At 34.8% G+C, this 23,471-nt stretch overlaps 1 protein-coding gene across 2 annotated transcripts; it reads right to left on the bottom strand.

Moving 5' to 3' along the window:
• Positions 1–584: 584 nt before the first annotated feature.
• ZUP1 (zinc finger containing ubiquitin peptidase 1) lies at positions 585–22,455 on the bottom strand. 2 transcript variants are annotated; one of them, XM_007454929.1, is made up of 10 exons: positions 22,069–22,455; positions 20,316–20,891; positions 17,300–17,410; positions 15,446–15,567; positions 13,685–13,853; positions 7,236–7,424; positions 6,779–6,944; positions 3,588–3,739; positions 2,314–2,534; positions 585–818 (listed from the first exon to the last, which is right to left on the bottom strand). In XM_007454929.1, exons 1-10 carry the CDS (start codon positions 22,082–22,084, stop codon positions 771–773), a joined length of 1,770 nt encoding a protein of 589 aa, XP_007454991.1. In that variant the 5' UTR covers positions 22,085–22,455; the 3' UTR covers positions 585–770. The 2 variants fall into 2 exon arrangements, with proteins under 2 accessions (XP_007454991.1, XP_007454992.1); XM_007454930.1 differs by having other exon boundaries at positions 22,129–22,384.
• Positions 22,456–23,471: the final 1,016 nt, after the last annotated feature.

Raw genomic sequence — 23,471 nt, 5'->3', positions numbered from 1 at the left:
TTGCCTTTGTTCTAGCAGAGTTCCCTAGTTACCTATGGATTCTGTGAGCTTTCTGATAATTTGAATGAATTCTCTTCTGCTTAAATTGGCCAGAGTAGGATTCTAGCTTGCAACCTTACATGGCAAATCCAACAGAATATGAAAGTTTCTTTCCTACAGGACACATTAAACACAACACTCTACATCACCGTTGTATAAGTACGTGTAAATATTTAACAAAAGCAAATCCCTCTTTTTAGAGCTATGCCTATTAAATATTAAGGTTATTTCTAAGTAGTGAGGAGGGAATTTCATTACATATATAATAACAGAAGAAAGCAGAATGCTATAATGGTAAGAGCCTGGAGGTGAGCAGTCGGGTTCACACTCTGGATGATGACCACTTTCTTGGGCAAATTACTAATCTCTCAGAGTTTCAGCCTCCTCACAAACTAATAACAGTACTTGTCTCACAGAACTATTTTGGAGATTAATCAATACACGCAAAATACTGAGAATACCTAACACAAGTAAGAACCTAATAAATAGTCATATGACTATTATACAAAACCAGTTTCTGAAACATGGATAAGAAATATAAAACCCACAATGCAAACAAGATATTTTATTGGAATAACTACTAAACAATGGAGTACTAAAGGTATAATTTAGAATTTTAGAAATTAAATTATAAACGGAGTATTTAGAGAATTCATATGTTGTATTAAAAGTTTAATATCTGAATTTGGAAAATAAAGTAAAATTCCACAATCACTGAAATGTTTACTTCTTCAAGGGATCTTCTCGGCTGTAAAGACTTGAGAAGCTTGTCTCCTGGCCTTGAAAAGAAATTAAAAATAATATTAATAGTAAGGGAGAAGTCAATTAATTAAAATATGTATTAATTTTATAATACAAAAAATCTAGAATTTTTTTCAAGATAATGAAAATTCCTTAAGGAATATTACAACTTCAAATTTAGGAAATTAGGAAAAACATTTTTAAAGCCAAGCCATTAAAAAATTAAAGAAAATTCCAGATAAAGACAAAACCCAAAGGATTCAAAAGAAAATATCACCTTTTTTATGGAATAATGAATCAAAATAAAAAATCCTGGCTCAAAGTCAGAGAGAGGTAAAAACAGAGAGAAGGAGAGGGTAGAGATGGGGCTACAAGCAGAGAAACACCACCAAGGTCTCACTTTCCAAGACCAGAAAGCTAACAGCTAAATAAAATGTGCAGCTAGACTCCATGATATTGTGTCGGCCAAAAAGTTCACTTGGGCTTTTCCATAACATCTTAACCCCACCTATGATGTCAAAAGTTATCAGTATATTGGTGAACAAGCATCTTGGTATTTTATAACAGATAAAATTAACCTCTAACTTTATTCAGCCAAATTAATGATAGGGTGAAAAAAATGAATGCAATTTTGGTATTTAAGTCATTGCAAAGAAACCTCTAATGTATCGTAATTAAACTGAAGAACCTCTTACACAGTCCTTGCCTTTATATCCCAAGTTGTGATGCTGAAAAGATTACTCTAGCTCTATCTCTCATTTCAAACAATTTTAGTCCTTTCCCTCATGATCCTATTATTCTTCATAAACGCTCCTTTCTACTGCTCTATCTCCTCTCTCTTTAGAGGGAAACAAATGTGAAGTACTCTAATAGGGACATTTTTTTTTCTTTAAGATTCGAGAACTGTGTATTTTCTAGACTTGATATGCTACCACATAGCTTCAGTTTATACAAGTGGAGGGTTTCCAATTCCTAGGAATTCTTCTATAATGTACTACTCATCACTTAAATGCAAGGGATAAAGAGGTAACTGTACTGAAGTTAATTTCTGGAACTGTATATATCCAATAAGTAAGTGTATGTGCCCTATTAGAGTACTTCACTCTCTCAACAGTGTGATATATATAGCTCCAATAGTTCATCCAACATATCCAAGTGCCTAACACAGAGCCTCAGGAATCACTAGAATCACATTTAATAAACAGCAATTATGAGACCAGTATGAGTTAGAACTCCTTGGATTAAGTTAGCTTTTTCTTACCATATATGTTGCCATTTTTCATTACTCCCCTGACATTAAAAATTAAATTATGTATTATAAAATTAAATATTTTTGTGAAGCTCCAAGTAAAATATTTGACAAAATTAGGTACCATTTGAAATTTAAAGATGTCTATTCCAGAAATTAAATGACACACAAAATATCTTTGCCAACCTAATGTTACAGAATGAGGTGTTCGGAGTTAGCTAAAAATTTTATACTCTGAAGTTCAACCTGTCCAAGCTTCACATAATAAATATTTAGATACTTACAATTTTCTCCTCTGAAGAAAGAACACCCTCTACTGCCACTATCTGGTATTGCTTATGTTTTAAATTCCCCACAAATTTCCGAAGTTGCTTGACACTGCTAGCTTCCATGTCTTGTTTTAAGAGTTTCTGCATTTCTCGAGAAGGACATCCAGGATCAAATACTAGTAAACATAATGTTCGGTTTTTTCTCTCTTCAATTCCAACAACTGTTTGACTATGACCTATCAAAAAATCAAGTAAGAGCTATATATATATATCTGTGTGCGTGTGTGATATCTACCTATATGTACAGCTATATACAGATATGTTACTATATATACACATGCACATATATAGACACACTATATACACTTTCTATATATAGTGTGTGTGCACATGTACTTAGAATATAAATACAGTCAGTCCCTCTGACATATAGGTTATCTGAGTTCTTTCAGTTCTAAGACACTTTCAGTTTTCTTTGTTCAATTTTAGTTTTCTAAAGGCTTCGTGGCAAAAAATTCTACTTTCACTATGCCATATATTTTAGTCTTTCTTTCCTAATCCCATAGTCCTTCTTATTCAAATTATCTCAGATGAATGGATTTGAAATTTACCTACTGAAGAACAAAAACTCTCATGGTTCCAAAAGGTAAACAAAAGTCAATTTATATATACTAGAACTTCAATGGGAAGGGCTTAAACTTTCTAGCTTGTATCCTAAACAATGAAATTCCTAATATTTACTTCTCCTTCCTCCTGTCAATCCAAATCATCCATTCGACAAATTTTATGAAATATCCATATGCCAGGCACTATTCCATGCAGTTAGTGATACAAAAGCAAACAAAACAAACACTTCTGCCTTCATGGAGCTTATATTCTAATAGGAAGGAATTCTCCATAAACAAGGTAAATAGGTAAAGTTTATATATATCATGTTAGATAAAGAAAAATAAAGCAGGGAAGAGGGATAGGAAATGCCATCGTTGGAGGCGGGCAGAATAACAAGATGAATTTTTTAAAAATATGGTCAGGGAAGGCCTCACTGAAGGGAGGTAAAGCCTTGGAAAATGTAAAGGATGAGCAATAAAGGGAGAGTGAACCAGGTGGCCCTGAAGATACCAAGGATATCATCCATTACTGGAATGTATTATGATGACAATATACCTCTAAAAATCAGAGTAAAGTCACAATACTCCTCTCCTCCCATTATCAGAATCTTAACGTATCCTAAAGAAAAAGCCAATTGCCTGTCTTATAAGTTACACTTAGTATCTGTAAGTTATACTAACCTTGATGCTGAAGATAGATAGGAGGTTTAGATGTGCACAGTACTTTTGGACTCCCTTCTCTCTCTGAAGAATAGTAGCTCAATATCCATTCAAATAAGCGAGGGTGTGTACCCAAAGGGCCAGTTGACTTGTGAAAGTCAACAATATGACACCTATTAAAAAAATGGACAAAATGGATTATTTAGAAAATATTAAAAAAATTTTTTCATCAATGAAGTTATAAAATACAAAAAATTCTTAATTTAGAATTAATTTTATTTCATCATTTTCTTAAGAAGAAATAAAAATTTTATTATTTATCTGAAAACTGTTATTTTATGAGGAAATTATTTAAATAACTTTTAAGGTTGATGACAGATATAAAAGTTACAAAAATTTTCTGACATATAAAACTTCCATTAGTAGTAAATGAGGATCATACTTGACTTTTGAAAGTCTACATATAGCCTGAGACATAGGGACTTTTACTCCAAAGTCTCTAAAACCCGATGATCAATTAGAAGCCGACCTCTAATTATAATTCCTCAACAGCCATTTGAAGCTATCAAAAATATCCTAAATATTTTTCCTGTCAGTTCTCTCAAATTTCAATAATAGACAAGAAAAGAATACCTGTAAAGATCATAAAAAACCTGTATGTACTCCCATCTATACATCTCCTATTTGGCAACAGACCATGGTGGTATTGTTTCCTCAAGAGGAAGTCAACCATGAATAAACCAAACTATTTTAACTAGGAGCACTATTTACACTTCTCAACAACTATTTTAAAAAAGGTCGAATATAAGTAAAAGCAATTAAAAGCTTTATTTTCACTTTAAAATATAGCACAGATATCCTATCCTTGTCTCTCTTGGCCATAAAGTTTCCAAATACACCAAGTTTAATGTTGGTAACTCTCAACTGATTACTACTGAGCTTTACATGTTGAAATGAACTTCTGGAAAAACTATCAAAAAGAACAGTGCTTTTGAGTTAGCAGTTGATTGCAGGCTTAGATTTAGAATGTGAATAGCATCCTACAGATTATAATTCACAGAGAGCAAAAGGAAGACATTTAAATAACTAGTAAGGAAATTCAGGGTATAGTAATAAAAAGGCTTTACAAAAAACTAAACTTTTTCAGGTGCCAAGAAAACAGCTGGATACATCAGGTACTTAAAAAAAAAATTTCCCTTTCCTTAAAAATTACTTAAAAGCTCAAAACATGATATAGTATATATAATCTGAAGGTGTGAACAGACTGGCAAAAAGGAAAAGAAAAAAAGAAAAAAGAAATTTAGAGGGCATTAAAATAGTCCTTTCAATTTAATAATTTGAGAAAGTTATTATACACACATTCGTTTTTCTATTTAAAATTTAAGAAATATTTTTTCTTCTGAATCAATTAACATGATAGAAATGATGTAAAACACTGGCTAAATTACTTAGACACAAACATAAAAGGAAATATAGAGTCATGAAGCTTAAGGCAAACTTTCCATTAAAGATGATTAAAGATGATCATAAGCATCTATCTCCGATGCCTCTTGAAAGCCGAGGTCCGCCAGTTTTTTAGTGCCTCATTCTTCACTTTAGGAACAGACAGCTAAGGATTTTTAAAAGTTAGAAGAAAGCCTTCCAAATGGAAAAGACTAAAATAAATAGACAAGAAAACAAGTTAACATGGAGGATACAGAAAAATGAAAGGAATAGAAAAAAAGAAAATGTTGGAAAAAAATTTTACAACCATAAAAGAATATGATGCTATGAAATTACCCCTTAAAATTAAAAACATGATTGTTAAAACAAAAATTTCAATACAGTAGCTGGGAGATAATGTTAAGTAAATTTAGATAATAAAACAAAATCAAAGAAAGTCAAAGAAGTTCAGTGGCCAACTAACAGGAGTTCCAGAAAGAAAATGGAGGGATCATAATTATCAAACAAGTTAACCTCTAAGCTCTTACTACATGCCAGTCATAGTCCTAAGGACATTATTATCTCATTTAATTATCACTACAACTCTATGAAGCAGTAACTATTTACATGTTCTTTTATCAATGGTGGGACTAGGACAAGTTAAGTCATAGAGCTAGTAGGCAGAAAGCTAGAATCAATTGTAGGCAATCTTACTTCAAAAAGTCTAAGCTCTTAACCACTATACTGAGATCTTATAGCCTACAATTCCAGATTCAAAAGGAAAAACAAATGCCCAACACAATGAATCAAAGCCCCACATCCAATGGTGAAATTTCATAGTATCGGGGCTAAGAAAAGATGCCAAAAAACTTCCAGAGAAAATAAATAGGTTATACACAAAGGAACAAAAATCAGATGGCATCTCTTTAGTAATACTGATTGCTAGAAGTCAACAGAGTAACAACTTGATCTGATTTGCAAATGATTTTGGGTTAAGAATAATACAGCCACACAAACTATCACTTATGTAATAAGACTAGGTACCCTTTCTTAGAAGGCTAATAAAGGAAGTGTTCAAGCAAAAGAGAGTAATCCAAAAAAGAGAGAGAGATGGAATCCAGGAAAAATCCAGGACACAATTCAAGAAAACAGTGAAGAAATGCAACATGATTAGAGCTGTGGAAGGGATCTAGAAGGCAAATAATGCAGACTAGAGCAGAGGAAAGACAGCTTCAAGAAAAAGGTGTCCAGGAATAAGGAGCGCCTCAGATTTCATGATAAGTGGAGTTTTTGGAAAAATTTGACCATGATGCAGCCAAACTGTAAAACGGAAAAGGAAAGGCAATTCTTAACTCAAAGAAAATTTTAAAAAGCTTTTCAGGAAAGATATAAAATCAGCAATGAATAATATTTACACAGTCATGATGTAAACTCTGACTTTAACTTAATAAAAACTGAGATTTAACTATATTACAAAAATTGAGGGGAAACAGATGGGAGATATAAAGAGAATGCAATAGACAATGTCTAAAAGTGACAAACCAAGAAAAGGCCATGAAAGCATATTGTTTAAAAACAATGCAAGTGACAGCTGCCTCTGAGAGACAGGACTTGAGAATAGAGAAGAGCATGAAATGGGGAATGAGTTGCTGGTTTTCATTGTAAGTCTTTCATTTTAATGCTACTTAAATTTTATTTTTTAACTATCCCTTTGATAAAAAAAAAAAACCACAATAACAAAAATTTCCCGGATATGACAATAACATTAACTTGGTTTTTTAGGTACATACTTTATCCTTAGGGAGGTCAGAAGTGTATATACTTCACATGCTCCAATCCAGGCCTTTGTTCCCTGTAACCTATTATTAAGTTGAGAGGCACCCTGGGGATCAAAACCTTCCTTCCATGCATCTTCAATCATAGACTGAATTTTTGGAATGCAAGGAACTGACATACCTAAAATTATACAAAGCAAATATGTAATATGACAGTTAGTAAAGTACTGAATAATATCATTTAGCAGTACACCAAACATTCTACAGGAACCTACAGTTTTTAAGCCATTATTTCTGATATCTTCTACTGCATCATTTTCTCTTCCTTCAACCAGAATTCAGGTTTTTAATGTAAATATCCACTAAAATACATCTTTATTAAAACTATTAATTGTGCCTACTATATATTAATTCATTCCACATCAAATGTACTTTATCAGATGATAAGTTCAGGGTATCGTATCTCACATACCTTTCAAGCAATCATCATAAGCATCATTTTGCAATAATGATGAAAGCAGCATTTGGAAATTTCTGTAACCACAACCCCAACCTTTGTCACCAAAAGATGAATGAAAGTGATCCACTACTGTAGAAAGCCACACACGCCTCACATCTGTGGCAGCATTCTGATAATACCTATAAAGTGCTTCCATAATTCCTAAAGTGAAAAAGAGATTTAGAAAGTTTAGAGGGATATCATCTTTCTATGGCTGTCTCATATATTTCTAATATGAACCTCTTTCTCAAGGGCCACATCTAAATCCTGTCGATTCCATCTTCTTTATCTTTTTACTGATATAATCTTGGTTATTGTCCTGCTTGTTTACTACTATGCGAGTTTCCTAATACTAGCATATTACTTATTATGCTGAATTGAAACTGTTTGCTTCCTTCACTTCTGCATCTGCAGGGGCAGCACATAAAAGTACATTGCTGAATGAATGTTCTTGACCCCCCAACTTATTATACATTTTGCTGGACATCATTCTTTCTGAAGCTCAGTCCTAGTCAATTTGCTCTCAATTTAAAAACTTCAATAGCTTCCTATTACCCATGGAATAGTTTTAATCCATGGTAATATGAAGCCCACAGCAGGCCATCCTCTAACTTACCTTTATTTCAAACCACTCTTCTTGCCACAATTTTGGCTGTGGCCTAACTGAACACATTAAACATGATTTTGACCATGGAGTTTTCATTCAATTACAATATTTACTAAGCACTTTTAAAATACTTAGCACTATGCTAAGCATTGAGGATACAAAATATTATGACAATATTCCTTAAAATCTCCTGGACCCAGATTATAAGAAGTGCTATAGCATGAATAACAAGGTGTTAGGGCAGGGTACATCTGATTCTATCCCTTTCCTGCTTCTAGTAACTCTCCCTATATTTCAAAATCCTACTGATACCTTCAGAAGCAAATGCTACAGTCTTCGTAAACACTTTTCCTGATTCCATAACCCCAAACAAAAAGGTCCTCTTTATCTGAACAATCACTACATTTTACTTGTGCCTCCTAGGTACTGGTCATATTTCATGGCAGAATTCTACAGTTCTCTGTGTATACTTTACAGACTCTGGGAAGCTTATTGACAGGAAAATCTTATTTGGATAGCCCATACTTTCTCACAGAGAACATGGCACCAAAAAGGCAATCACTAAATGCTTTACTTGAATGAAGATTATCCTATAGGAAAATGAGTTTTTGTCTTTAAGTCAATAAATCAAAACAATTAAAGGAACCAAGAGTTGTAGCTGTGCCTACACTATGAAGGACAGAAATATAGACCATTATAACCATTTCCAGGGAACTTAAAAAGATTAGACTCACGGTCAAGAAAAAGAACAATTAAAATGCTATATAACTGAGTACTAAATGTTGTAGCATGGAATGGGTACTCTAGGAATTCAGAGAAATTAATGTGTGATTCAGTATCATAGACTTTGATAAAGAGATCAAGATTTGAGAGACATTTAAGAGTGAGGTGGAATAATAGAAAAATAGAAAAAAAAAGTAATGTACATTCTAATATACTTTGGCATAGTTATTACTAACTCAATGGTGCCTCATTGTGTAGGTAATACTGTCCTAGTAACCACATCATAGCACTTCCTTTTAAGGAAAATTTCCTCATTAAAGTTTTTTATTTCTTAGCACCTAAATGTCTTTAGATATTTTCCAAGATGAATGTACCTTCTGTTAAATTATATTCTATTCTATATAGAATATAGAATGTTAAAATAATGAGACTCTTCAAATGAGAGCAGCTTCAATTAACATCTGCATAACTAACAAAAAATAAAATTTTATTTGGAAGTCTGGATTTCCTGGATCTGGATTTCTTTTTCCTTCCCAAGGTTAGGGAAGTTTTCAGAGAGCCAGTGTCTCCTGGAGGGGAGCCTTACACACGGCTGGTGTCCTGGTTTTTACACCTGGTACCCCAGCTTTCACAGCTGCCACCCTGACGGCCTGATTCTGGTGGCCAGGAGGGCTTGCATTCCTGGGTCTCACAGGACTATGGCAATAGGGAAGACGATTCTTAGAAGGCCGCCACCTCCAGGGCACAGCACAGACAAAAAACTGAGGCATATCCCCAAGTCTTTCTCTGAAGGCAGCCTCTTTCTTTGTCTTAGAGCTTCAGCCTGGGGTGCAAGCTTCAGGACTGGCACATATCTAGTGGACTAAGGAGCTGCTCTCAAGGAATGAAGGCTGTGGATGCCACCTTGGCATTCTCCCTCTGCCTTACTCCAGCTTATCAGTAACTTCCAGAAAAGAGCCCATACACTTGTGTGCAACCCTGATTTTGCGATTGTCACCCAGGGGACACTGCCATATCACCTGGTCAGCAGGCCTTATACTAGCAGTCCAACAGGACTGTATATATTTGCATACTTTTGAAAGCTGTTACAGCCACTATTGAAAACAGTATGGAGGTTCCTCAAAAAAATAAAACTAGAACTACCATATGATCCAGCAATTTCACTACCATATGACACAGCAAGCCAATCTGTTATCAGAAGAAAACAGAAACACCAACTTGAAAAGATATATGCACCCCTATGTTCACTGCATAATGGTTTATAATAGGCAAGATATAGACCCTAAGTGTCCACTGAAGGATGAATGGATAAAGAAATTGTGGTACACATACATACACGCAAAGGAATGCTACTCAGTCATAAAAGAGAATGAAATTTCACCATCTGCAACAACATGGATGGACCTGAAGGGTATTAACACTTAGTAAAATAAGTCAGACAGAGAAAGACAAATAACTGCATGTTATCACTTATATGAGGGATCTAAAAAATAAAACAAATGACTATAACAAAACAGAAACAGACTCACATATATATAGAGAACAAATCAGTGGATAACCAGCGGGGAGAGAGAAGGAAAAAGGGGCAAGATAGGGGTAGGGGGTTAAGAAGTACAAACTCCTATGTATAAAATAAATAAGCTACAAGGATATATTATATAGCACAAGGAATACAGCCAATATTTTATAATAACTTTAAATAGAGTATAATCTAAAAAGTATTGAATCACTATGTTGTATACTTGAAACTAATATAATATTGTAAATCAACTATACCCCAATAAAAAACAGAATAAAAAAATTAATGTAACAACAACAACAAAAAAACAAAATAAGAAGAGATAACACACACACACACACACACATACATACAATGGAATATTATTTAGCCACAGAACAGAATGAAATCTTGCCATTTATAACAGTGGAGGGACCTTAAGGGCATTATGCTAAGTGAAGTAAGTCAGACAGGGAAAGACAGATACTGCATCATCTCTCTTACATGTGGAATCTAAAAACACAACAACAAAACAACAACCACAACAACAACAAAAACAAACTCATGGATACAGGGAACAGACTGGTCTTTGCCAGAGGCAGGATGTGGGGGGATGGGAGAAATGAGTGAAGGGAGTAAAAAAAAATCTTTAGCACCAAATCGATTACTTCTAAATTTCAAGGTAGTTTATAAAAAGGACACAGTATGTTACAGGGCAGTGTTCTTCAATCTTTTACAGATATATTTATTTTAAATTATACATACACTACTATATTCTCCAGTAACTCTAAAACATATGCATAAACAGAAATTAAAGGATACCATAAATTAAAGACAAGTAGAAGTTCTAATATTTTCTTCCTATATACCCTAATGCATCATATTACACATCTGCTGGGAAGTCCTATCCTGTACAGAAACTTTCTGCAGGGAAAAACAGACCTATGGATATATGAAAATATGACATATGTGTTACAAATACATGGAGACAGTACAGATTTGCTAAGTGGTACTGAGACAAACAAGCAATAACAACTTAGTATTGTAAGTATCACTATAAATAAGGGGAAAAATTAGATCCATGCCTTCTCTTTCTCTCACTCAACTTTTTCCCTCCTTCCCTCTCTCTCACACAGACATATGCACAAATAAATTCCAAGTTGATTAAAAGTCAAAATATGAAATGGTATATATAATTTTTTTTTTTTAGTAATGGCTACTTTATTTTATTTTATATTTTTGGCAGCGCCGCTTGCGGGATCTTAGTTCCCCAACCAGGGATCAAACTTGTGGCCCCTGCAGTGGAAGTGTGGAGTCCTAACCACTGGACCGCCAGGGAATTCCTGAATATGAAAAGCAGGCATAAATTTTTCTTTTGTTTTGTTCTATTTTTTTAAATTTTAGTTTATTTTATTGAAGTACAGTTGATTTACAATGTGTTAATTTCTACTGTACAGCAAAGTGACTCAGTTATACATATAATATTCTTTTCCATATTATGGTTTATCACAGTGAGTTGATTTTTATGTGCTACAGTCACTTCCAGTTGGCATAAAAAAATACCATGATCTATGTGAAGGAACTATCTTTTTTAAAAATATACTTTTTTTAAACTTTTTATTTTATATTGGAGTATAGCTGATTAACAATGTTGTGATAGTTTCAGGTGTACAGCAAAGTGATTCTGTTATACATATACATGTACCTATTCTTTTTCAAATTCTTTTCCCATTTAGGTTGTTACATAATATTGAGCGGAGTTCCCTGTGCTATACAGTAGGTCCTTGTTGGTTATCCATTTTAAGGGTATAAATATTTAAAGACAATATAAAGGGATATGTTTATGATCTCAAAGATGGGGGAGTTTCTTAAACAAGACACTTAGAAAACAAATAAAGGGAAAGATTGAGAAATTCGATTTTCAAATTTAAAATTCTGTCTAATTGAAGACACCAGGTACAAAATTTAAAGGCAAATTATAGATTTGAAGAAGATATTTGCTCCTCATATAATCAATGAAGAATTAGTATCCTGAATACTTAATGGACTTCCAAAAATCAATAAGAAAAGGACAAACAACCCAACAGAGAAGGGAAAAAGGAAGGGACCTAGGTTATTTACAGAAGAAACTAACTCAGGAGTAATCTGAGAAATACAATTAAGAGATGTATCCTCCTCTCATGCCCTATTAAATGGCAAAAATTAAAAAGTGTCACGATACAAAGTATAAGTCAGAACACACTGATGCTAACGTAGATTACAACCATTTTAGAAAACAACTCCATAATGCCCTTAACAAAGTTAATTATGCAAATACCCTTTAATCTAGTATTTCCAGTCTGGATGTTAGAGAAACTCTTGAGGGGGAAACCTGTTCACAATTTGTAAGAATAAAACACTGGAAACAACCTAAGTAATACAAGGAAATTCTATACAGCAAAAATCAAAATGAATGAAGTACAGTTATAAGAATCAATATATTTAGGCAAATCCAATTAAAGCATACATATTGTATACCAATTTACATGTAGTTTAAAATATACAAGATTATGTATTATTATGGAAACCTACATATAAGATAAAATTACTAAAACATATGAGACTGATAAATACCAAATTCAGGATAATGATTCCCTTGTGGAGGACAGAAATCAGAATGAATGAGGGGTACGCAAGGGGTTTAAAATACATATGAAAGGGTTTACAGCTTTAAAACATTAAATTTCATAAAAACTGGGTGGTGGGAACAGAGCTGTTTCCATATAATTTGTTTTTTTTTTAAACTATACTAACAGATATGTTAAAAAGAATATTAAAAACATCAGGAAAAATGGCATTCTTTGGAACAAGGCAGATCTGACTGAATACCAGCTGGGCCAATAACTAGCTATGTAACCTTTACCTTGGGAAAGTAATTTAACCTAAGTCACAATGACCTCATCCAGAAAAATCCAACAGTACACAAGATTTTTCTTTAGAGAGTTACATGATACAATATATATAAAGGTCTTAGTATCTAAAACTGTACTAAACAATACGGTAGAAACTATTTACAGGTGGCTATTTGAACACCTGAAGTGTGGCTTGTCCAAACTGGGATGCCCTGCAAAGTAAAATACACATTGGATTTTGAAGAACTGCAAAATATCCCATTAACAGTTTTTAATACCTATTACATGTTGACATATTATGCACACGCTGGAAAAATATTAAAATTAATTGCACCTAGTCCTTTTTACTTTTTCTAATGTGACTACCGGAAATTTAAAATTATTTATGTGGCTCACATTCTACTAGACAGCAATTGTCTAGAACATAGTAAGCACTTAAAAACTTCTCTAAAAGGTTTGTTTCCAAATGTCAAATAAATTGACACAATATAAAAGTGAATTATTTTTAAGTGAATTATTTACTATAAAAATAAAAGTTCAGGAGTTTTAAAACAACAAACAAAAAATTACTTGAACACACAGTCTCACCTAAAACTATATAAACTATGGGTTATGAAAATTAAGCAAAATTCAAATAATTCTGATTATTACTTCAGTGATGTATGGGATATTAAAACCATGATTTGGATGTTTAAATACTCACCAGAAGTTTTTGTTTTTCCATCATCAATACCAATAGCTAGTGATTCCATCATATCAGCTTTTCTTCTATGAAATTCAGATGGATGCATTCTTCCCCTATTTACTTCTATCTCCATATTTCGTAGCTGCTGTTGCTTGTACCCTCCAGAATTACTTAAACCATATTGTCTCTATTGAACATAAAAACAAATGACTTAATTTTTATGTCCCTTTACATTAATGAGAATGGAAACTTCCCACTATTTTTTATATCTGGAAATATATTTTGAAACATTTTGGTTTATAGACATTTATACAAGTCAACTTAAAGATTTTTATGAAAAATAAATCACACACCAAAAAATCCCTAAGTTAATAATAGCCTTTCTTTACAAACAACCATCATGGCAAGAGACTTGTTTTCCTTGTAGTAGGGAAAATAGAGAATCCTGTCTTCCTACTAATGGTACTGTAAAAGGCAGATGAGTTCTGACCATACTGCTGATTTTTTCAAGACAACCTGTCAGTACTTGTTATTTGGTTCCTAGGCTAGCTTACAAAGGCCTACTTAATCCATAATTCATTCAGGTATTCATTCTATGTAGTGAATGAACTATGTTTTTGCACACTGACAATAATATGTTAAAACAGCCCCTATGGAAAACATTTCTGAGATCTGAACAAGTAACCTGCAAACTTACATAATAAACTCCCTTAAACACTGAAAAGTTTTTGTATTGATAAATGTTTCAAAATTATATAAGGCAAAGAAGACTTAGGAAAAGCCAACTTTCTTTTCTCCTCTGAATCCTGGTGGGAAAATAATTTTGCAAATAAATGAATCATGAATGAGAAAAATAGCCTAAATTAGATATTCCAAAGGAAGAACAGCCATGTCTAAGATACTGGAGAAAAAAGAAGTCAAAGGTCAAATTAAGATCAGGAAGATTATGATATGTACAATGCATATTAGTATATTAAAGGCTTTGAGAAGACCCCAAGTACACAAACCTGTTTAACTGGACACTTTCAAACCTATTCAATCATAAACCCTTTTTACTCATACATTACCCTATTAGCACATAGAAAAAGAACACTTAAAAACTATATGAGCATTATTAGCACAGATGACATCATAGTCTACAGCAAATTAGGTCTGAAAAAAGTAGAAAAAGCTGTTAAAATTTTTAATGCATTAAAAATATAATAGATGCTACCAGTTTAGTTCAACAGATACCACCACTCACCTAAAAAAAATGAAGTCTCAAACATCATCAAAAAGCATTTTCCATTAAAAATGGTTCTTTCTAAATGCCTGAATTGCAGTCACTAAAAGAATTTAAGACTCAGGAGACATTAATTCTAAGTTTCTGTTTTAAGTACCTATACAAACACTTAAAATTCTGAGTCTCAATTTCCTAATTTTCCCCATCGACATAGGTTTATATCCAGGCTTTACCATTTAATACTGCCAAACCCTGAGCAAGTTAAGCTACTTAAGTACTTTATGTCTCCATTTCTTCATCTGCTGTTAAAAAAAAAAGTCTAAAATAACTTCATGGAGCAGTGAAGATTTTAAGATACTTTATACGAAGTGTTCACCCTAGTACATGACCAGAATGAGTACTTATAAATGGTGGCTGTTATGAACTATAAAAAATATATGTAAAAAAATATTTTGTATAATAAAGACAAAAATAATAGGCTGAAGACTTGATAGCATGTTTGAAAAATAAGAACTCTAACCAAACCAAAATAATATAATTGCTATTAATCTTTGTACCTGCAGGTTCTGAAATTCTTCCATTTCTTGTCTTGATTCTTCAGATCTCCTCTTTCTGTCTTCTTCTTGTTGAAGCTGTTGAGCCAATTCCAGATCTCTAGAACACTGGACTCTATCCATACCTATTATATATTTTTAATGTTTAGAATAAAATAACTACTGAAATAAAGGCTCACTTATATGTTAATACGTATTTTTTAAAAGGAGTAAATGCTATTATTTTCCCATTTATTCATGACTATGATGTCACAGAAACACTGAGAACAAATCTAGCAGAACTTGAATTGCTTCTGTAAGGGTATAGCCTCCACTTAAATCGCTAATACTCACTGAGTGTTTAGGCTGTGACAGGCACTTCTTATTAATTATCTCATTTGGATCCTCATAACAACCTTAGGAAGTTAGGTATTATTATCTACTAAGGAAACCAGAACTTAGAGAAATTAAGTCGCACCCTTGAGTAGTGCCCCTCATTAACAAAAATAAGGCATATTGGTTTTTAAAAGAAATACTGTGGGGGGTAAAGGAAATAATAAAGAAGGTAAAAATATAAGTTTGCAAAGTACAGATATTAGATTGTAACTTAATTACAGTCTGACCCCTAAGCAAATATTACAACTATGGAACATCTTGCCCTTTTTCCTCTCTACCCAGTGTCCCACAGATCCATTAGTGAGTGGCTTCTGGCCAGCATCTCCTTGACCTCCCAATTTGATGGTTTAATTATGTATCTGAATATTCTTTCTTTCCTTTCAAATCTCTCAGCCTCTGCTACATCTTCCTAATTTGTCCCTACTTCCACTGGTAGAAACATGCAATTCAAAACTGATTCTTAGCATACTTCTGAAGCTATCAACAGTGATTCACTCAGACCATATCTTTCTCTCATTACCCACTACAGGCTTACAGAATAATTTATGTACCCATACAAAGCTTATCATAAACAAAGTAAGAACTATTAGACTCTCAACTTCAGAGATTTATTCTTCCACAGTAATTAGTAAAGAACCACCACAGTAGAGAACTGTTCCATCTTTACTCCAGTAATTCTCATCTTCGTATTAGGCTGAGTGAGCAGGTAATGCTGTCCCTGGACATCACTAAGTGGTACTAGGATCATTGATAATGAACACTAAAAACCCCTGCATTAACAGGAGATATCTATGTACCTTAAGAAACTGAAATCCAGTAGAACACAATTGGTTTCTCTTTAGGTCTACATTACATTTTGTTTCAATGGAATTGTGAAAACCATATAGGATCTTTCCACTTCTAAGGCACCCTCATGATTACTTAATCAATACCACTATTAAAAAAAATAGGGGACAGAGGAAAACTTTAGAATCTCTTATAAAACTAGTAGGTGGTAATAAAGAAACTAGAAGAGTATCTGAAAATGCACTTGAAAAACTTTTAAGTCTCATAGTTCATATTCTTTTTAAAATTATATGTGCCATATGGCAGCTTCCTAGTTCATAAACAATTTTTACTGACAAGATGCTAAATTCAACTACTTCCAGCGGCTGAAAGAATGGCCTCAACTTATACATCAAAAAGATTTTGTAAATTGTACAATATTTCACTATCTTCTAAATACTGATGTTCTAGGTCAAAACCCTGGATTCACACCCCTAGTTCAGTTGTTGGTCACAATAGTTCATTCTTTATAACTTTTCTGTGAAAAAACTTCTTAAAATAGTTGAAGCGGTATTAGAATTTTTTAAGGGACAGATTTATTTTTAACCAGTGTGGGTTTTTTTTTTTCCCTCTATAACACTAATCTAAAAAGTAGATAGTATCCTAGGAAGTAGAAATTAAATCATGACATTCTTATCTTTAAACATATAGACATACCTTGTCCAAAGCTGCTTTCTTCCAAATGCAAGTCAACATGTTCTTGGAGAATATGGTAATTTGTACAGATGAGCCCACACATAGGGCAGTCATAGAGTGGCTGATTACAATCTGTATTAGAGATATAATTTAGTTGGTTTGATTTTTAAAACCTTAAAATTTTTCACCCCAAGTCAAAGACTCTACTACCCACTAACTTTATTAAATAAGTAAAAGCTCTTTGTAGTTGGATTTAAAGAAATTTTTCTACTTCTAGGGTCAAGATGAAAGCCTGAGCATAAGCACAAACCTCTTACAATAAAGGAAAATACTAATAATAAACATTTAGCTCCGTAGTCAAAACAAGAAAAGAAAAGGAAAGTCAAATGGTAAGTAGAGGCCAGTTCAGATATGGACTTTGGGGGTTGGATTCTCAGTACCCTCCAAACTGCGTGGTGACATGCAGAATTCAAGCATTCAGCAAAAAAGCAGGACACTGGGATCAAACGCCCTAGTTGGGAGCATGCCCAAGACAGAAGAAATGGTACCTCTACAAGACCAAGACCTGGCTGATACTGGGCACTGAAAATGTTATTATGTTATTAGGGAACTGCAAATTAAAACAAGGTAACACTACACATATATTAGAATGACCAAAATCTGGACCACTGACAACACAAAATGCTGGCAAGGATGTGAGCAAGAGGAACTCTCATTCACTGCTGGTGGGAATGCAAAATGGTACAACCACTTTGGAAGGGTTTGGCAGTTTCTTATAAAACTAAACACATTGTCACTATATGATCCAGAATCATGAATTCCCTTGTATTTACCCAAATGAATTGAAAATTTCTGTCCACACAAAAACCGGTACATGGACATTTATAGCAGCTTTATTCATAATTGCCAAAACCTGGAAGCAACCAAGATGTCCTTCAGTAGGTGAACAGATAAATAAACTGTGGCACATCCAAAGGAATATTATTCAACGCTTAAAAAAAAAAAGAATGGGCTATCAAGCCATAAAAAGACATGGAGGAATCTTAAATGTACATTACTTAGTGAAATAAACCAATCTGAAAAAGCGACATACTGTATGATTCCAATTATATGACATTCTGGAAAAGGCAAAAATATGGATAGTAAAAAGATCAGTGGTTGCCAGTGGCCAGGGGGAGGGAAGGATGAATAGGTGGAGCACAGAGGATTTTTAGGGCAGTGTGACTATTCTGTATGATACTAAATACTAAATGGTGGGTTCATGTAATTATACATTCGTCAAAACCTGTAGAATAGGGCTTCCCTGGTGGTGCAGTGGTTGGGAGTCCGCCTGCCAATGTGGGGGATGTGGGTTTGGGCCCCGGTCCGGGAGGATCCCACATGCCGCGGAGCAGCTGGGCCCGTGAGCCATGGCCGCTGGGCCTGCGCGTCCAAAGCCTGTGCTCCACGACGGGAGAGGCTGCAGCGGTGGGAGGCCCGCGTACCGCAAAACAAACAAACAAAAAAAACCCCAAAAAACCTGTAGAATATACAAGACCAAGAGTGAACCCTAATGTAAACTATGGACTTTGAGTGATATTGATATGTCAATGTAGATTCACTGATTTTAACAAACGTATCACTTGGTATGGGTTGTTGAATAATGGAGAAGGTTCAGAGGATAAGGGGACAGGGGGTATACAGGTAATCTCTGTACTTTCTACTCAATTTTGCTGTGAACCTGAAACTTCCCTAAAAAATAGCATTTATTAAATTTCAAAAAATGAATTTATGCACTCTCCTTAACCTTTTATAGAAATTAACTCAAATGAATCAGACTTAAATGTAAAATTCAAAACTCTAAAACTTCTAGAAGATAATGTGGGAAAGGTGACCTTGGGTCTGTCAGACAGTTTTGATACAACTCCAAAAGCACAACCCATGAAAGAAGAAATCAAGTAAGTTGAACTTCATTAAAAGTAAAATCTTCTGTGCTGTGAAAGACATTGTTAAGAGAATGAAAAGACAAGCCTCAGACCAGGAAAAAATATTTGCATAACACATTATCTGATAAAGGACTTGCATCCAAAATATATAAATTACTCTTAAAAACTCAATGGTATCAAAAAATACATGATTCTAATGTGTATGCACCAATAAAAGAGCCTCAAAATACATGAAACAAATCCTAATAGAGCTGAAAGGAAAAACAGACAAATACACAATTATAATTAGGGACTTCAACTCCCTTCCAAAAACTGGTAGAACTGCTAGACAGGAAATCAGCAAGGACATGGAAGATCTGAACACGATCAAACAACATACCCTAATTGACAAATATAGAACACTCGACCCAACAACTGCAGAACACACATTTTTTTCCCCAAGTGTCTATGGAACATGTGCTGAGATAGACCATATACCATACCTTAGGCCATAAAACAAGTTTCAAGAAATTCAAAAGAACTTAAACCATAAAGTTTGTTTTCTGATCATAACAGAATCAAACTAGAACTTGGTAACAAAATCTGAGTCCCAGACAGTTCAGATGCCACTGGGCTGGTGGTAAATAAAAGAATGGCCTCTGAAGGGCTTCCCTGGTGGCACAGTGGTTGAGAGTCTGCCTGCCGATGCAGGGGACCCAGGTTCGTGCCCCGGTCTGGGAAGATCCCAAATGCCACGGAGTGGCTAGGCTCGTGAGCCATGGCCACTGAGCCTGTGCATCCGGAGCCTGTGCTACGCAATGGGAGAGACCACAACAGTGAGAGGCCCGTGTACCGCAAAATAAAAAAAAAAGAATGGCCTCTGCAAACTGGACTCTGAGTGTATTTCTCCTCAGAAAGTTTCTAAAACTATTTTCAATGTAGCTGAAACATTTATTATTTGCATCAAAACTCTTTTCCATTATTGTATTTTCATATTGCAATAATGGCAAATGAACAATGTTATAAACAAATTGAAAACACATTTGTAGTGATCTCATTTACAAATCAACTTTTGGGACACCACATATTAAACTGAGACTACTGCTACTTATTATATAAAACGAATACTTTACCTTCTAATGGAGTGTCTAAAACATCGGCATGCTCTATTTTCACATGAGTTTCCATATCTTGACTACAACCTTCTATTTTTCCACAGAATGGACATTCAGGAGGACTATACGTTGCTTCATAAATTGATCCTTTAATTTTGGTTCGGTCAGACTGTTTTTCCTTACTTTTCAGGAATTTTCTAGATTCAGTTAAGTTCTCTGAATAAAAGCCTTTATGTTTTAAAATACCATTGTTAGGCGGGCCTTGAGCTGAAATTTTCGGATGATTAGATGCACAAGCTGAATGAATACTTGAATTAACTTCCATTCTACACTGTAGGGTGCTGTCCTTCCTGCTATTGGAAGTTCCATACTGTACTGTATTAATCCTCTCAAAGTTTTTTTCTAGTTCATTTTGCTCAAAATGAGCAGTTTCAATATGAAAACACATTTCATCATAATTCACACCTGACAACTTGCAAAATGGACATGTAACTTCATTTTCCATGTGAACAATTAGGAGGTGAGCCTTCATGTCTGGTTCTGAGGTTACTGTTTCACCACATATATTGCAAGATAGCATGGTACAGCAGGTAACTAGAAAAGAATACAATATTATTTTAAGTTAGAAAGTAGGAGTTGAAGAAAATACATTTTATAAAATGATTTCGAGCAATTATATTTGTTATTTATAACTGAATTATTTAGATGAAGAAAGTTTCAATGTACTTACTGTTCCTCAAATACACAAACTTATTTATAAATCTCAACCAAAATTTCACTACTGTATTTCAAGTTTATGGTTTCGATAAAACAAAGGCAATAATGCAAATTAAAGTAAATAATTTTTCAAAAATTTCAAAAAGTGTGTATCTAGACTGAGGTAGAGAAAAAATAACGTTTATAAACTTGCCCAGGTAAAATAAGTCAAGTAAGAGAAAACAAAGAGAAGAAACCTTACCAACTGATATATCTAAATAAAAAACTTTGAAGTTATTAACAATGAATTGGGTAAATAAATCTTTATAATAGCAGTTAACAGTTAAAGAGCTTTACATGTATCAAACCAATTCAGGCATCATTATTATCATTCTATATGGAGGAAACCCTGGCTCAGATATGTCACCAGCGCCAGAAAATGGTTAGCCAAAATGCTAACCCAGTCACGCTCCAGAGGCTGTACTCTCCACCCAAAGAAATAAAAGCAGAGTGAGCATAACAGAAAACAGCACTGATTCCAGAGTCAAAGAGAACTGGATTATAATCTCAGGTTTCATAATTTTAGGTGAGACATCTCACCTCTTTGAGGTTCGTTCTACAAAACGAGTTGTACTAAATCAAGTCATTTCTGGGTTTTACGGACAAATAAAGTACTGGCTACTGACACAAAGGTGATTTTGCTAAAAGTAATTTTCAAAAAGCAATCACCATCACAACCTTTCTACTACAGACTACCGTTCAGCTAAAAACTATTCAGAAAACAAACAGGAAATGAAAAATAAGGAAATTATTCCCATCATTTAAATAAATGTAGCTTTCTAAGAACTCCCAACTTTGTCCTTTTTTCCATTTCCCTTCAGGTAAGTGAAAATAGTCTCTGATTTTAGATGAAAATTCTCCCAAACCCCCAGTGGGAAGAACGTCACACGCAGAGAAGTTTCTACGTTCCCCGGGCTGGGACACAGCTGGACGCAGGATACGCTTCAACTCCCTAACACTTAGATCACAACAAGGGGATGAGAGATGTACGGAGGCCGGCGAGAGGTGCCGGAGCCTACCCAAGGGTCCATGCCAGCGTCCCGGGCCAGGACAGGAAACCAGCCCCGATACTAACTGGGTCAAAGCGTTGGGCCCAGGGAACCAGGGCTGGACGGTCACTTCCTACCGGCCTGGAGAGCCGGCCACAGGCCGGCCACACTGCCTTGTGCTTGGCTTCCTCTTCGGATCCCCCGGCTGACGCCGTCCGGCTTGCGGGTAGAGGAGTGCGTGCGCGGGGTCGATTACCTTTCCCGGCCTAAAAGACTGAGGCAGGCCCTCTTTCTCCAGAGACTCACGGTGAACCGAGAAGAGAACCAGGGACTCCGAAAAGCTTCAGCCTCCAGGAACGAATTCAAAAAAGCTCTTTTTCTATTCCCCGGAAGGGAAGGACTCCCAGCATGCACCGCTCCACGCCGATCTGGGTTTTAGTGCATTCTGGGAGTCGTAGTCTTTTTGCACCTTCCCGACAAGGTTCCAACGCCTAATTTACGAGGAGAGGGCAGGTCCTAAGGCATTACACGAATCCGCAATACCCACTATCCAGGGCCTGACTGAGTAGCACTCTATTACGTTATCAATAAAGGGCTTATAATGCTACAGCGTGCCAAACTCAGAGCTATGGAGGATGACAAAGACACGTTCTTGCCTCAAGGTTACAAGATAACGCTATCTTGATCCCTGAATTAAAAATATGAAACAGCTCTTGGGATTTAAAAAATACAATAGCAGAATTTTAAAAAAGACATCAATGGAGAGCTGTAGGATAACCCAAAAAATTTCTCAGAAAAGAGAACAAAAAGAACAAGAGATGGAAAACAGGAGTTTCTCCGGGGAAGGAATAGTGTTATTTATCTTGCATATTCTGTGCCTAACACTACATGTAGAAAACAGTCTGTTTTCAATACTGCTTGTTCAACCCCAGGGTGGATTACAAGGCTATATATGTGTTATAATAATTTAGAGTACTTTATCTGGAGTTATTTATTTCATATATCAGTGACTACTTTTTTGTCAAAAATCCACAGATGTTACAGAATACAAAAATTTAAATAAATAGCTAACTGAAACGCTTGAAACAAATGAGCAGAGAATGTAGGAAGGAAGGAAATAAAGCTCCATTAAGGTTAAGATTTTTATCCGTTGTGTACACTGTTGTACCTCCAATATCAAACAATACCTGGCACAGATTATGCCCTCCATCAATATACCACGTTGTAAAATGAACAAATGAATGGGTGGATGGATGGATGGGTGAGCAAACCAACGAATGAGTGAATGAAAGACTGAGAGCTGGCACGGAGGACTAGGGCAGTAGGACACACTCCTGCAACGGCAACCGCGCCGGGTTAAAATCCCGGAGTCCGGGCAGGAGCCGGCTCCCCAATGGGTGGGTGCCGCTGGGGCTTCCACTTCTCTCCG

This window comes from Lipotes vexillifer, unplaced genomic scaffold, assembly GCF_000442215.2.
Source record: "Lipotes vexillifer unplaced genomic scaffold, Lipotes_vexillifer_v1.1 scaffold58, whole genome shotgun sequence".
Taxonomy (NCBI): Eukaryota; Metazoa; Chordata; class Mammalia; order Artiodactyla; family Lipotidae; genus Lipotes; species Lipotes vexillifer.
This window is presented reverse-complemented; position numbering and strand designations above follow the sequence as displayed.

Coding starts and splice junctions, on each gene's coding strand:
- ZUP1 (XM_007454929.1), bottom strand. Junction 17,411..20,315: donor TTTAGACACTCCATTAGAAG/GTAAAGTATTCG, acceptor TCTCTAATACAG/ATTGTAATCAGCCACTCTAT. Junction 15,568..17,299: donor AGAAAGCAGCTTTGGACAAG/GTATGTCTATAT, acceptor AATATATAATAG/GTATGGATAGAGTCCAGTGT.